General features: G+C 45.9%; 1 protein-coding gene across 10 annotated transcripts in view; it reads right to left on the bottom strand.

The window, feature by feature from the left end:
• The window catches only part of LOC124140354 (acetyl-CoA carboxylase-like), an 83,156-nt gene that overhangs the window by 3,701 nt on the left and 62,963 nt on the right, over positions 1-16,492 (bottom strand). For all 10 annotated transcript variants that reach the window (XM_048384491.1, XM_048384487.1, XM_048384490.1 and 7 more), the window contains 16 exons: positions 16,373-16,464; positions 15,833-16,100; positions 14,359-14,505; positions 13,490-13,621; positions 12,725-12,862; positions 12,314-12,434; positions 10,045-10,253; positions 8,143-8,286; positions 7,378-7,498; positions 6,793-6,886; positions 5,274-5,370; positions 4,165-4,300; positions 2,763-2,940; positions 1,719-1,986; positions 1,231-1,401; positions 143-276 (listed from right to left, as the gene is read on the bottom strand). In XM_048384491.1, coding sequence (XP_048240448.1) covers positions 143-276; positions 1,231-1,401; positions 1,719-1,986; positions 2,763-2,940; positions 4,165-4,300; positions 5,274-5,370; positions 6,793-6,886; positions 7,378-7,498; positions 8,143-8,286; positions 10,045-10,253; positions 12,314-12,434; positions 12,725-12,862; positions 13,490-13,621; positions 14,359-14,505; positions 15,833-16,100; positions 16,373-16,464 — 2,450 coding nt within the window. The remainder of the gene's footprint in view (positions 1-142; positions 277-1,230; positions 1,402-1,718; positions 1,987-2,762; positions 2,941-4,164; positions 4,301-5,273; positions 5,371-6,792; positions 6,887-7,377; positions 7,499-8,142; positions 8,287-10,044; positions 10,254-12,313; positions 12,435-12,724; positions 12,863-13,489; positions 13,622-14,358; positions 14,506-15,832; positions 16,101-16,372; positions 16,465-16,492) is intronic.

Genomic DNA, 16,492 nt, shown 5'->3' with positions numbered 1-16,492 from the left:
AGTCAGCGAGCCTGACCACCAGATCCCTTCAGTTGCCTCTTTCGACAAAGGAGGTCGCCTTTTACGGCAAGAATGGGTCGCTGAAAATGTATTCTAACACGGATCTTCATGGGTTACACAGCGTAACACAGTGTGGACTGACCTCCTGACTTGCTGCAACACATGGTCTCTCTGTATACAGCGGATGTTCTCCAGCACGGTGTTCTTCTCCTGGTTCTCGTCCAGCTGGTCCACCAGCCACCCCACGGCCGCCTTGTCGTCCTCGTACAGATAGGCCTGCCAACACAACAAGCAGAACACTTAGACACAAGATTCTTCTGGTCAGCACACCTGCTGCTGGGTAGTAGTTGACCGGTGAGATCTGGCCACTTCCTTCCAACACCAGATACTGACTGCTAAAGTGATGTGATGTGAAATGGGGCTTACTGTTATATTCAAGATTGTTTCACTTATACAGCGACTTGCATGCACATGTGTATATGTCTGCTTGTCTGGGAAACCACTAACAAGCTTGGGGGACATATTTTAAGCCCAGAGGCCTATTCTAAGCCCGGGGGGCCTATTCTTAACCTGGGGTACCTATTCTAAGCTCAGGGGGAACCTATTCTAAGCTTGGGGATTTAAGCAAGGGGATCTACTCTAAGCCTTGGGACTAGGGCTGGGACAGGTAACTCGGGTACTCGGGTTGGGTAGGCCCTGAGCAGGACTCAGGTATCCACAGGACTACCCGGACCATGGTTAGTCACATGATATATTGTTTAATGACAAAAAGTATCTAAAACTCCCACAATAAGTCACTAATGATCTCATTTCTTTCTGACAATGCACCCATTCCTTCTGCCTTTAATATGTTTGAATAAAGATAAAACTTCATGCAGTAAACTTCAGTGTATGCAAGACCAGATCGTTTTACACATGTATCTAAATACATTTTGTCAGGGCTACGGTCAAACATGTCCAAATCGACAGTTTGTACCCATCTCTAAATATCTACAGCGGGTACCCGGGTAGGGTCGGGTAATAGGGTGGTGGGTACCCGGGTAGTAAATTTGGACTCGTCCCAACCCTACTTGGGACACAAGTCCAGGGATTTATTCAAAGCCCATTGGACCAATTCTAAGCTCGGTGACTAAGCCCGGGGACATATTCTAAGCTGTGGGATTATCCCAAGTCTTGGGGACCTATCCTAGCCCGGTCCACAGAGGGCTACATCTTGACAGAGCTACTTACATTGACTGCGCCCTGGTCCTCCACAAACCACCTTCCCAGCATGGAGTCCAGCTGGGCTTCACTTGAGTCCTTGGTGAACAGCCGCATCTTCTTCTTCACCTCGTTCTCCAGGAGACGGCGCCGCAGTCGCCAGTAGAAGAACTCCCTACTCCGCTCCCACTTGAGGATAGCCTGCAGTAGAGATTGAAACATACTCATTAAGATCGGAATAGTGATAGCCGCAGAAGGATTGGTGCACCACTGCTGTCCTTGAAAACCACAATTTGTTGAATGACGTCAACTATCTTCAGCTGTGCCATCATTTCTAATGTGACTTCAATCCGACCTTACGTCACAATAACATTCAAATGACTTCAACAATGCTGTCCAGATGACGGAAACAAAAAACTGGTGCATGAGAAGTGATATTTATTACCTCGGTTATTTCTAACCCTATGTGTAATATCTTCTTTTATTGAGTATGAGACAACAATTTCTGCACAACTAACCGAGATTACTCCCTTCTCCTCCATACGCCCGGGGGTGTCGTGGAGGTCTGCGAACTGCACAGCGACTGTGTGGTAGATGGAGAGCAGACTGTCCTCCCTCTTGGCCAGGTCGCCCTCCAGCTCCGTCTTCTTCTCCTCGGCCAGGTCGGGGTCCCCAAGGTCCTCCACCAGCTGCCGTACCACCGGGTCCAGGCGCCGGATCGCCTTCTCCAGGTCCTTCCGCCGGAACTTGATCTCCACTGTGCCCTCAGGCTCCAACACCCCTCCTCTACAAGAAGCCACAAATATATTTGTTTTTGTTTGTTTGTTCTTTCACGTCACAACACAATATTCCAGCTGTACAATGGTGGCCATATTAATTAAGCCAGGACCAGACAATCCAGTGATTGATATAATGAGCACTGTCTGGGAACGATGAGTGAGTGAGTGAGTTGGGTTGGGAATGATGACATAAATCTACCAAATCCTTAAGTTCAATTCATTAAGTTGACAATCATAGGATGGTGGGGACCATTTCTATCCTGGAATCCCAACAGGGAACAAACGTGATCAAGAAGGCATCAGAAGGCCATTACAATAATTAATATTTCTGACCACCTTCTACTCTGCTTAGAGTGAAGAAGTGGGATTTTACCCTGTGCCAATATTTCAGCTCTCTCTCGAGTGAGTGTGCCTGTGCCTTAGCGTGTGCGTGTGTGTGTGCCTGTGTGTGTGCGAGCTAATGCTGAAAACTGACTCTGAGCCGACCAGTCCTTGTTTTAGCCCCTTAATGCCGAGAGCCAGGCAGGGTAACAACAAGTACCATCTTTTAACGTCTTTTGGATTGACATGGTCGGGGATCGAACCCCAGACCTTCTGCTCCCCGGGCAGACACTCTATCCACTAGACCACGGAGGCGGTTCCAGTCATGTGAGTGTGGACACCATGTCATTCCTACATTGCACCTATGTGTCCAATACATCAATCTTGCACGGGTCTTCAGTGTGACGAGCCAATGCTTTAACCACCAGGCTACCCTACTGCTGCTACTCTGCTGTGATGTACCTGCACAGTTGGTCTGCAAACATCTCCATGTGGGTGGGGTTGATGGTGGGGTCGACCACCACCCATGCCCCGCCCCTCAGCTCGGCATAGGGAGGGATGTAGATCAGGATAGGTTGCTTGTAGTCCACCAGAGCATCCACAATGTAAGATCCAAACTTAAGGACTTGGTCATACATGTCTGCAATCAGAAATATGGGTCTTTACTTAATAGTTTGTTAATTTGTTTGTCATTTACGCCACAATGTTACAGCCATATAACGGCGGTCTGTAAATAATTGAGCATTGATCTACATAAATGGGATGCAATGACATGCATCAACCAAGTCAGTGAGCCTGACCAACCGATCCCGTTAGTCGCTCCTGAAGAAATAATAATAAGTGCGTTTAAAATGTGCCAGATTCCATTCACCGAGTGGATGCTCATAGCGCTACACTATTATTACCCCGGTCAATGGATCAGTGAGCACTCGATTTTCATTCTCAGCTCCCTGGGCAGTATACAACCAAAGCTGCCTGTGAGTAGCTAGAAGGTTAACAGCCACATTACCATCACATGCTACCAGGTACCCATTCACTGCTGGGTGAACAGAAGCACATTTCGAACAAAGTCACTTGCCCAAGGAGACACTACATGTGGTTCATGTGCTTCAGTGTGGGGCAGGACCGAAGCCCTAGAAACTCTCAGGAGTCAAGCTGCTGAACGTGGTCACCCATCCAACTACTCTCCGAGACCGATGTTGCTTAACTTCACCTGATTTGGGACCAATTATAACCTGGATCTTCACCAGGGCTTTACTTGAATATCACTGACATGTATTGCCATTAACAGTTCAACATCATGTACAAATAGTTCATCGTTTTCATCCACCTTTTACCATGATCAGTTCATTATGGGGATCACCAAGACAACAATTAGTCATCAGACTACCCAACAGCCCAACACTGATGTTATAAGCAATGTCAACTAGCCTGAACCTGATCCACTGAGCTGATCAATATGAATAATAGGACTCATGAGTGAGTGAGTTGGGTTTAACGCTGCTTTTAACAGTATTCCAGTTATATCACGGCGTGTCAGCTTAATGTGGAACGAAAGCCCGAAGTGATGCAGGTCTTAGACGTTTACCACTTCGGTGAAACCCACAAGCACAGGTAGGGGGCTGACAAACCTAGAAACATTATCGGGGCGAACGAGGATTCGGACCCACAATCATAGATTTTTGGCGTGCCCATGGGACACAACTCTGCACAGTGAATAGCTGCGCCTAAGATGACTAGGCCAGCCATGCCCCCGGACTCATCACGACTTCTTCTGCCACCAACAAGTAGGCATCTTTTGGAAGCAATGACCTTTATCTCCATGAAGTCCATCAGTCTGATCGCTATTACAGCAGCATCTCACCTTTCATGCCCCCCGAGAATCCTCTCCAGTTGGCAAAGATGATGAGAGGCAGCTCCTCACGGTTGAAGTCCTTGATGGCCTGGGCTGTCTTGAAGGCAGAGTCGGGGAACCACACCTGCCCGGCTTGCTGTGTCGCCTGCAACGGGGAATATTGGCGTGAAGTTGGTGGCAGAGGATGAGATGGGATGTGATGGGACAGGACGGGATGGGATGGGACTGGACAAAGGAGGTGTGACAGGGTGGGATGGGACGGGATGGGACAGGACAAAGGAGGTGGGACAGGGTGGGATGGGACGGGATGGGACTGGACAAAGGAGGTAGGACAGGGTGGGATGGGACGGGATGGGACAGGACAAAGGAGGTGTGACAGGGTGGGATGGGACGGGATGGGACAGAACAAAGGAGGTGGGACAGGGTGGGATGGGACAGGACGGGACGGGACGGGCCAGGACAAAGGAGGTGTGACAGGGTGGGATGGGACGGGACGGGCCAGGACAAAGGAGGTGGGACAGGGTGGGATGGGACAGGACGGGACGGGACAGGGCGGGACAGGGCGGGATGGGACGGGACAGGACAGGACGGGACAGGACAAGGGGGATGGGACAGGACTGGGAACCACACCTGGCTTGCTTGCTGTGTCTCTGACAGGACAGAACTGACTAGCTTGAGTTGAGGTTAATTCTGCTTTAAACAGTACTTCAGTCATGTCATGGTGTCAGTTTAATGTGGGAGGAAAGACTAAATTGATACAAACCGTAAATGTGCTCCAGTTTTGTTAAACTCTCACATGTGTATTGTGCTGACAAACCAAGAATCACACTATGAAGTTACGAAAACAGGATCCAAAGTCATGAACAATGGATCCATGCCACCTCATGGACACAAAGCAAACTCCATCACTAATTAGTCGACCTGTGCCCACCAGCCTACATGGAACTTGCAAATGTTCAATCAATGAATTTATTCAAAATTTTAGGCCTCAGACCTTTATGTACGACGTTAATGTTATTGAGCAGCGCTTAGTGTAGACATGACATGCAAGTGTACATTGCTGGTGCACAAGCACTACACAAGATGAAAGCTGAGTGTTGTTTGTGAGTGTGTCGTACCTTCGATTCGGAGTCGATGTTGGCCGGGTCGGCTGGGACGACGACCTCCACAGACCGAGTCTCCACACTCACGACACCCAGGGGTATACCGCCCAGTCTGACGGAACACACAACATAAACACATATCCATCACCAGTACCTGAACAATGTTACCCAGGGGTATACCTCCCAGTCTGACGGAACACACAACATAAACACATATCATGACACCCAGGGGTATACCGCCCAGTCTGATGGAACACACAACATAAACACATATCTAGTCTGTCTTACAGACCCTGATACAAATATATATCAAATACAGCCCATGCAAGTCTATAATGTTTGGCAAGTCTAGATCACTGCAGTATCTGAAAATGAAGAGAGTCACTGGGCTCCTTTTTATTATATTTTTATTAAGATAACTGAACAACTGTTTTTTTATGTAAGATGTGTTCATTTCAGAGACTAGATGTTAGTCTAACACATATCCATCACCAGTACCTGAACAATGTTATGACTAAACTGACATATTTTCTAGTATATCATGGGTACAATTTTCAGGAAAAATTGCTATTTTGTATATCGCCGGATCATAGATTTTTGGACATCCTACATTTTTATACAGCTATGTTTATTGTGATCACTCGCCCCATAATGGAGGATGTAGCATCACACAGATATTGTACATGCTCAGATGATGGATTGTTTTTAATGAAAGTTGTCTTTTATAAATGAATAAGATGTTTTACAGTTGTTGTTCATGTGATTAGAGAGAAAACTATGAATGTTTTTTAAGCATCCAAAAATCCGAAAAACGATATCATATCACAGGTGAACAAAGAGGACGTAACAAACTTGAAACAAACATGAAATTTGGAATAAAACATTACCAGACATGATGATTTACAACTGCAATCTTGTTTCTTTATGCGAGGCATTATTTCATTGAAATTTCTGCCTGTAACTGTCTTGTATTTGTTTGTTTGTTTGTTGTTTAACGCTGCATTCACAATTTTCCAGCTATAAGATGGCATTCTGTAAATAATTGAATCTGGATGATACGATCCAGTGATTGATGTCATGAGCATCTAGCCACGGAATTGGGGTATGATGACATGCATCAGACAAGTCAGCGAGTCTGACCACCCGTTCCCGTTAGTCGCCTCTTACAACAAACATAGTCGCCTCCTACGGCAAAATGGGTTGCCAAAGACCTATTCTACCCCGGATCTTCACCGGGCTTAACTGTCTTGTAAAATAAGCCCGAAATAGCAATCAGGTGTATACACCGTGCACTCATTGGAATATCTGTAATCAAGACAGTCATAACCTGTGGAGTATGAGGCATACTGACAGTAGTATGTGCCTCCATTCCCTATACCTCTACATGAATTGGTAATTACTGACATGTTCTGCACACTTAGCACAAAATACCAAGTATTAGTCTTGATGACTACCTGATAATTACAAGTGTTTGCCTACAATAGTGACTACATGCCTGACCAGTTGTCTGAGAAACATGAAGACAATTATTTACCTTGCTCTGCCAACAACAACTGTTTGAGCCCATGGGTTGAGGATCTCCATGAAGGAATCCTTGTCGAAGAAGCCGCTCTGCCACTCGCGACTCTCTACAAAAGAAAACTCTACATTAAACACTGAGCTGAGTATCGACTGGTATCTTGCGACACCATTCCATACGGACTGACGATAACATGTGGTCAGAACACACCCTGCTACAGTGAGTGAGTGGTTGAGTGAGTGGTTGAGTGAGTGAGTGGTTGAGTGGTTGAGTGGTTGAGTGGTTGCACCGATGTAGGCAATTGAACCCGGGTCTTCGGCGGGACAAGCAAACACTTTAACCACTAGGCTACCCCACCACCTGTTTGGGTGAGGGACTTAAAATTTACCATGGTCAGCAACATGGTGACAAGTGATATCAGTGAGCATTGTACTCATTGTAGGAATATTGCTGCAGTATCATGGCTGAGGACACTAACATTGCGATAACGCATGTGGGGAACCAAACCCAAGAATCAAACACATTACCCACTCGTCTACAAGTACCAAACTCAGGTAACACTACAAACAGTTGATAGCAAGGTGAGAGATGCCTCATTACCTGGATTCATCCTCCCCGACAGCATCCAGCGTACGTCATACGGAGCCTTGGTGGGCACAAAATCCACGTCTCTGTCTACTCGGTCGTAGGAAGGGATTATTGGGAGAGGGCCATTCTTTTTCTATACACAGAAGATATAACACTATAAGGTAAAGCAGCCAAGGCCAACATGCCAACATCAATGAGCAAAGTAGTGCAAGAGCTCTTTTGTTGGTTGTTTAACACCACACTCCAGCTGTATGATGGCGGTCTGTAGATTATCAAGTGTGGACCAGACAATCAAGTGATTCACATCATGAATTTTGATCTACGCAATTGGGATACGATGACATGTTCAACCATGTCAATGAGTCTGACGTCTGATTTAGTTTAGCAATAGCGTGTTTGGGATCTATTCTAGGCCAGTTCAACATGGAAAATCAGATATATGAAACAAGAACTTTACATGTCTTCTAGGCCCAGAAGTAAGCAATCATTACTAAACACTGTAGAGTGAGCAATATTCCAGCAAGATCACAGCGGGGAACACCAGAAATGGGCTTCACACATCGTACCCATGTCGGGAATCAAACCCGGGTCTTTAGCGTGACTAGCAAACGCTTTAACCACTAGGCTACCCACCTGCCCCCTAAACAGTGTAGAACATTTCAAGATGGCCACTAAATAACACTGTACGACACAGCCAAAAGGCCTCTAACAAAACACTGTAGGACATACCAAGGACACACAGCTAAGATGGCCACTAACTAACATTGTAGAACATACCAAAGGCATGTAGGAGAGCCACTGGAGAATCATACAGCATCCCTCAAAGTCGTCGGGCACCACATCGTGGGAGACGCCGTTGTTGTGCATGATCTGGATGCCACCGAGCTGGTTGTTGCTTGTGTACACCTCCCGCCCCAGCACCTGGCACAGGAAACAAGTTGTACTCTCACTGCCAATGTCACACCGTTATGCTTGCTTGTTATCACGCTAAAGTAGGAAATCGGTCAACAATTAATTTGTGTTCACCATCTCCTGTGCACAGTCTACCTTATTGAGTGCCCCAGCTTCAGCCTACTTATTGAGTGCCCCAGCTTTAGCCTACTTATTGAGTGCCACAGCTTCAGCCTACTTATTGAGTGCCCCAGCTTCAGCCTACCTTATTGAGTGCCCCAGCTGCAGCCTACTTATTGAGTGCCCCATCTCCTGTGCGCAGTCTACCTTATTGAGTGCCCCAGCTTCAGCCTACTTATTGAGTGCCACAGCTTCAGCCTACTTATTGAGTGCCACAGCTTCAGCCTACTTATTGAGTGCCCCAGCTTCAGCTTACTAATTGAGTGCCACAGCTTCAGCCTACTTATTGAGTGCCCCAGCTTCAGCCTACTTATTGAGTACCCCAGCTTCAGCCTACTTATTGAGTGCCCCAGCTTCAGCCTACTTATTGAGTGCCCCAGCTTCAGCCTACTAATTGAGTGCCACAGCTTCAGCCTACTTATTGAGTGCCCCAGCTTCAGACTACCTTATTGAGTGCCCCAGTTTCAGACTACCTAATTGAGTGCCCCAGCTTCAGACTACCTTATTGAGTGCCCCAGCTTCAGACTACTAATTGAGTTCCACAGCTTCAGTCTACCTTATTGAGTGCCCCAGCTTCAGCCTACCTTATTGAGTGCCCCAGCTTCAGCCTACTTATTGAGTGCCACAGCTTCAGCCTACTTATTGAGTGCCCCAGCTTCAGCCTACTTATTGAGTGCCCCAGCTTCAGCCTACTTATTGAGTGCCACAGCTTCAGCCTTCTTATTGAGTGCCCCAGCTTCAGCCTACTAATTGAGTGCCACAGCTTCAGCCTACCTTATTGAGTGCCCCAGCTTCAGACTACCTTATTGAGTGCCCCAGTTTCAGACTACCTAATTGAGTGCCCCAGCTTCAGCCTACTTATTGAGTGCCCCAGCTTCAGCCTACTTATTGAGTGCCCCAGCTTCAGCCTACTTATTGAGTGCCACAGCTTCAGCCTACTTATTGAGTGCCCAAGCTTCAGCCTACTTATTGAGTGCCCCAGCTTCAGCCTACTTATTGAGTGCCACAGCTTCAGCCTACTTATTGAGTGCCCCAGCTTCAGCCTACTAATTGAGTGCCACAGCTTCAGCCTACCTTATTGAGTGCCCCAGCTTCAGCCTACCTTATTGAGTGCCCCAGCTTCAGCCTACTTATTGAGTGCCCCAGATTCAGCCTACCTTATTGAGTGCCCCAGCTTCAGCCTACTAATTGAGTGCCACAGCTTCAGTCTACCTTATTGAGTGCCCCTGCTCCAGCCTACCTTATTGAGTGCCCCATCTCCTGTGCGCAGTCTACCTTATTGAGTGCCCCAGCTTCAGCCTACTTATTGAGTGCCCCAGCTTCAGCCTACCTTATTGAGTGCCCCAGCTTCAGCCTACTTATTGAGTGCCCCAGCTTCAGCCTACCTTATTGAGTGCCCCAGCTTCAGTCTACCTTATTGAGTGCCCCAGCTTCAGTCTACCTTATTGAGTGCCACAGCTTCAGCCTACTTATTGAGTGCCCCAGCTTCAGCCTACCTTATTGAGTGCCCCAGCTTCAGTCTACCTTATTGAGTGCCCCAGCTTCAGTCTACCTTATTGAGTGCCCCAGCTTCAGTCTACCTTATTGAGTGCCACAGCTTCAGCCTACCTTATTGAGTGCCCCAGCTCCTGTGAGGATGATATGGGAGTTCTCCACTTGAATGATCCTCTGTCCGAGTCTCACCAGGTATGCGCCGATACCGATTGCTCGACACGTAACAAGGTTGATGGTGATGACCTCATTGTAGGCAGTGGATGATTCCCCAGCAATCATGCCGGATCCCCTCAGGTTCTCCACACCCAGACCATCATCCTTACCTGGGCAAACAAACACAGGTGGATCAATTACCTGGGCAAACATACACAGGTGGAACTATTACCTGGGCAAACAAACACAGGTGGATCAACTACCAGTGCAAACAAACACAGGTGGATCAATAACCAGGGCAAACAAACACAGGTGGATCAACTACCAGTGCAAACAAACACAGGTGGATCAATAACCAGGGCAAACAAATACAGGTGGATCAATTACCTGGGCAAACAAACACAGGTGGATCAATAACCTGGGCAAACAAACACAGGTGGATCAATTACCTGGGCAAACAAACACAGGTGGATCAATAACCTGGGCAAACAAACACAGGTGGATCAATAACCAGGGCAAACAAATACAGGTGGATCAATTACCAGTGCAAACAAACACAGGTGGATCAATAACCTGGGCAAACAAACACAGGTGGATCAATTACCAGTGCAAACAAACACAGGTGGATCAATTACCAGTGCAAACAAACACAGGTGGATCAATTACCAGTGCAAACAAACACAGGTGGATCAATTACCTGGGCAAACAAACACAGGTGGATCAATAACCTGGGCAAACAAACACAGGTGGATCAATAACCTGGGCAAACAAACACAGGTGGATCAATAACCTGGGCAAACAAACACAGGTGGATCAACTACCTGGCAAACAAACACAGGTGGATCAACTACCAGTGCAAACAAACACAGGTGGATCAATAACCTGGGCAAACAAACACAGGTGGATCAACTACCAGTGCAAACAAACACAGGTGGATCAATAACCTGGGCAAACAAACACAGATGGAACTATTACCTGGGCAAACAAACACAGGTGGATCAATTACCTGGGCAAACAAACACAGGTGGATCAATAACCAGGGCAAACATACACAGGTGGAACTATTACCTGGCAAACAAACACAGGTGGATCAATAACCTGGGCAAACAAACACAGGTGGATCAACTACCAGTGCAAACAAACACAGGTGGATCAATTACCTGGGCAAACATACACAGGTTGAACTATTACCTGGGCAAACAAACACAGGTGGATCAATTACCTGGGCAAACAAACACAGGTGGATCAACTACCAGTGCAAACAAACACAGGTGGATCAACTACCAGTGCAAACAAACACAGGTGGATCAACTACCTGGGCAAACAAACACAGGTGGATCAATAACCTGGGCAAACAAACACAGGTGGATCAACTACCTGGCAAACAAACACAGGTGGATCAACTACCAATGCAAACAAACACAGGTGGATCAACTACCTGGGCAAACAAACACAGGTGGAACAATTACCTGGGCAAACAAACACAGGTGGATCAACTACCAGTGCAAACAAACACAGGTGGATCAATAACCTGGGCAAACAAACACAGGTGGATCAACTACCTGGCAAACAAACACAGGTGGATCAACTACCAGTGCAAACAAACACAGGTGGATCAACTACCTGGGCAAACAAACACAGATGGAACAATAACCTGGGCAAACAAACACAGGTGGATCAACTACCTGGGCAAACAAACACAGGTGGATCAACTACCAGTGCAAACAAACACAGGTGGATCAACTACCTGGCAAACAAACACAGGTGGATCAACTACCAGTGCAAACAAACACAGGTGGATCAACTACCTGGGCAAACAAACACAGATGGAACAATAACCTGGGCAAACAAACACAGGTGGATCAACTACCTGGGCAAACAAACACAGGTGGATCAACTACCAGTGCAAACAAACACAGGTGGATCAACTACCTGGCAAACAAACACAGGTGGATCAACTACCTGGGCAAACAAACACAGGTGGATCAACTACCAGTGCAAACAAACACAGGTGGATCAACTACCAGTGCAAACAAACACAGGTGGATCAACTACCTGGGCAAACAAACACAGGTGAATCAATAACCTGGGCAAACAAACACAGGTGGATCAACTACCAGTGCAAACAAACACAGGTGGATCAACTACCTGGGCAAACAAACACAGGTGGAACAATTACCTGGGCAAAAAAACACAGGTGGAACAATTACCTGAGGAAACAAACACATACCGATGATGTCGGTGATCTTGTATCGGGATTCTCCCTGATCCTCTATGAGCTCTGCTCTCACGGAGTTCATGGCACTCACTTTCTTGAAGTCATCAGGACGCAGGTACAAATATTTGAAACCCTACACAAAAAAGTGGGTATTAAAGCCAAAATGACTCCAAAATGATGATTAAAGAGGAAGGTGCTATTAAGTCAAATGAAGAAAACCAAAAAAAAATTATTTTTTTTCTCTAATTGAAATTTCATTTTCATTTATCGATCACACAATTCGCATCATTTTAGTGCATAACATGTCAAATCTTAAATTTATTTACCATCCTTATTAACCAGTATAAAACATTAGAATTTCTATTTCTGAGTTGACACATCCCCACACACAAGCCCCAGGGGAAGTACATGTTACCCCCGTACCTTGTTGGGATCTTTTGGATCCACCCACGCCACACGGAACAGGTGCTTGATCTCCTCGGCCAGGCCAATACGAGCGCCACTGTTAGCAGACAGGTAGATGCGAGGGATGCCCATCTTTCTGGACAACTCAGATGCTTTCTGTAATGAAATAAATGTTTGTTTACGATTCAAGCTACATGACAATAGCCTGAAAATAATCAAATCTGGACCTGACAATCCAGTGATTCATATCATGACCAATGCCATCGGGGTAAGGTGACTCGCCATCCCCCCCTCAGCGAGTTTGTCCACCCAATCCATTAAGTCACCTCTTTTTAACCAATTGGCCAAAAAAAGGAATACCACAAACATGAATCTATATCTAGCCAAATTCTTCAAATTCCTGCCCTTCAATCAAGTATATCACATCTATACTTTCATCCCAAACTGATTCATGCTTTACACAAAAGTACATCACAAAACTAAAAACATTATTCTCTAAGGAGATACTGACTGATTAGAAGACAAAGAAGGCAAAGAACTTAGGTCTAACAATTGAATCATCCATCTGCATTCTGCATCTCTGGGGCAGTTGGGTAGCCTAGTGGTTTAACCCTTTGCTCGTCACGCCGAAGACCCGGGTTTGATTCCCGACATGGGTACAATGCGTGAAGCACATTTTTGGTGTCCCCTGCCGTGATATTGCTGGAATATTGCTAATAGTGGCGTAAACCCATACTCACTCACTCAATCAGCATCTCTTGGTTTTATCAGTGTGGTACCGACCTTGAACAGCACATCCTCCTGCGGACCAAACGATCCAATCTTGTGTGTCATGTCATTGGAGATGACAATAATATCACGACCTTCCTGGAACTCTGGGGTCTTCAAGGTCATCTTCCATGCCACCATACCAATCTATCGACAGCAACATCAACATCTTTATGCTCACTACATACATACATCACCTCCTAACATAGCAACAACTAATTGGATCCTAAGTTGGTTGGGGGGGGGGGGGGGGGGGGGGGGGGAGAAGAGGAGAGATTTTTTGTAATAAGATGTTGACATGACTGCTGCCAAAAGTTGGAAAAGTTTCCAAATATATATATTCACTTGTCCTAATTTCCATATTTTTAAAATGATTCTGCTTCAATCAAACCTACCATTCATGGTTCTAACAGATGAATGAGAAAATATGTCCCTACATTCTAATATTACAATGGGGAATAACTGGAAACACTTTAATGAGATAAAGAAAACAAAAAAAACATTCTAAATGGGGCAGCAGATAATAAAAGATTTTTCCCGTTTTTATCATCATTCACGTCATTCAATACCGGAACACATCATGTAGCGGTGAAAAATGCATGGTTGAAATAACCTTTATAAAGATTGATGTATTCAGTTACTGCACATTGGAAATTCTGTGAAACTCAGTGTTTTCAAGGTATCTTTCTACATCCCAGACAATAAAATGCTGTTCATGAGCCCTGATCAGGTAGTGTCCCAAACTATAAATCTACGAGCCAGAATTGGTCACTTATTTTTTGGCTTACTAGAGCAAGGGAGACAGACTGGGACTTTGTACTACAGGCTAAAGTAGTTGGTGAAGTGGAAGTTATCACTCAGTGGGCACAAGACAGCAAGCATACCTCGTTCTCCCCCGGCAGCCTCTTCTGCATGCACAGGTTGCCATGACTGTCAAGGACCAGTTCGGTCGATACGAGGGCATCGGTGGGCATGTCTCTAGGCGGCAGGTGATGGCGCTGGTAGTGCTCCTTCCACAGCTTCATCAAGGACTGTCAACAATGTCAGGAAGTGAGTCAGTTGCCACGATGTAAGTAAGTTGTCTTTAACACAGGCATGTTTGTTTGTTGTTTAACGCTGCACTCAGCAATATTCCAGCTATATGACAGCGGCCTGTAAATAATCGAGTCTGAACCAGACAGTCCAGTGACATCATAAACATCGATCTATGCAGTTGCCAGATAGCCTGACCACCCGATCCCATTAGTTGCCTCTTACGACAAGCATAGTCACCATTTAGTGCAAGCATGGGTTGCTGAAGACCTATTCTTACACAGCTATGAACAACATTTTTGTAATATCACACCGTTGAAACCTGTGAGAAATGGCAGGTACTGATCAAACCAAGAACCATTAACAGGGTGAAAGTAGGTTTCAAGCCAATGATAAGATCAGAGGATTCTTGCACGTCTAAGGGACGCAACTCTGCACAGAGAAATGCAAGTCAGTGAGTACATGTAACTCTACAGCTGCAGCTATGCAGCCTGTAAATCAAGTTTGAACCAGTCAAACCAGTGAAAACATGATACGGAGCAAGATGATCAGCCATGTCACAGAGTCCGACCATCAGATCCATTTTCTCTTTTAGTTAGGATAACACATACTGGTAAACAACAAAATTAACAAAACACTACAGATATCTCCATTTGTTTCACACATACATGTGACAGTCTTAACATGAAGATTATTTTGTGAAACAGGACATGGTCACAAATGTGACTGTCTCATCCACACTCCGACGCACTGATGACTTAGCATTACACCACTGCCACAAGCTAATTTGCCTATCACGTGCCTATCACGAAATCAGAACAGACAACTCTAATATAAGCCTTTCACAGTTTCAGTGCTCTTTAATAGTTTTTCACAATTTGAGATATGTTTATATGTTATATTTTGAACATATGTTGAACATCTAAATGTGTAGCCTTTCAAGAAATTAAGTATGTGAAAAACATACTTTATTGAATGGACTGTGTAAGATCTGACAAATCGTCACATGTCTCTAGCCGGTGGCAGAAGTACGAGGTTGACCACAATGAGCGAGTTTGGTTTTATGCCGCTTTTAGCAATATTCCAGCAATATCACGGCGGGGGGGACACCAGAAATGGGCTTCACACATTGTACCCATGTCGGGAATCGAACCCAGGTCTTCGGCGTGACGAGCGAACGCTTTAACCACTAGGCTACCCGCCCGCCCCTGACCACAATGAACTCTGGGTAGGACACTATCTGATTTTAGAGGTCTTATAAAAAACATGGTTACCAGTAAGCTATCAGGGGATACCAGAGTTCAAATGAGACTGTTGAAACCTCACCTGTCGGAACATCTCCGGGAAATCGTACACGTAGGTGGTCCCCATGGACTGGGCCTGGAAGCGCTTCAGTTGCAGGTGATCCTTGGTGAGGTAGGGGGTGCTGATGAGGAGGCCGTGGAGAGGCCCCTGCATGGCCCCGTATGCCTGGAACATCACCTGGCCTGTGCGGGGGTCCGTCACCTCACGGTACAGGCTGATGTCCAGGTAGTACCCGCTCTCATTGGTCAGGAACAGCCGGATTGGGAAACTCGTTCCATTAGTGGTCAGTCTGAAGTAGAGGTACCAGTCACAATCATGTCCAACAAAGGCTGCAGATTAAGGCACGAGCCAGAACCGATTAAATCATCTGTAATTGTTAACCGCAATTGTCCATTGTATGTGTGTTCGTGAGTGTTGACATTGAGAAATTGACATTCCTGGATACTATTCAGTATACTTCTATACAATTACAAGCAGTCATTAATTACATCATAATTGGAAATATCAGTCTTCATCATATTAATAGTATATAAACATTATTAACGAGTCTCAAATGCCTACCTGATGGTAAACTTAAGTTCTGCGTGCAGCACTCTCATCTTCAACAGCCGACTGCCATACCGCATCACCATACTCCGCACCGTCTCCTCCAACTAGGGGAGATAACTCTCGGGCATTAAT

This window comes from Haliotis rufescens, unplaced genomic scaffold (assembly GCF_023055435.1).
Source record: "Haliotis rufescens isolate VD_foot unplaced genomic scaffold, xgHalRufe1.0.p SCAF_5, whole genome shotgun sequence".
NCBI classification, from domain to species: Eukaryota; Metazoa; Mollusca; class Gastropoda; order Lepetellida; family Haliotidae; genus Haliotis; species Haliotis rufescens.
The sequence above is the reverse complement of the archived record's forward strand: the minus strand, read 5'-3'. Positions and strand labels throughout refer to the sequence as shown.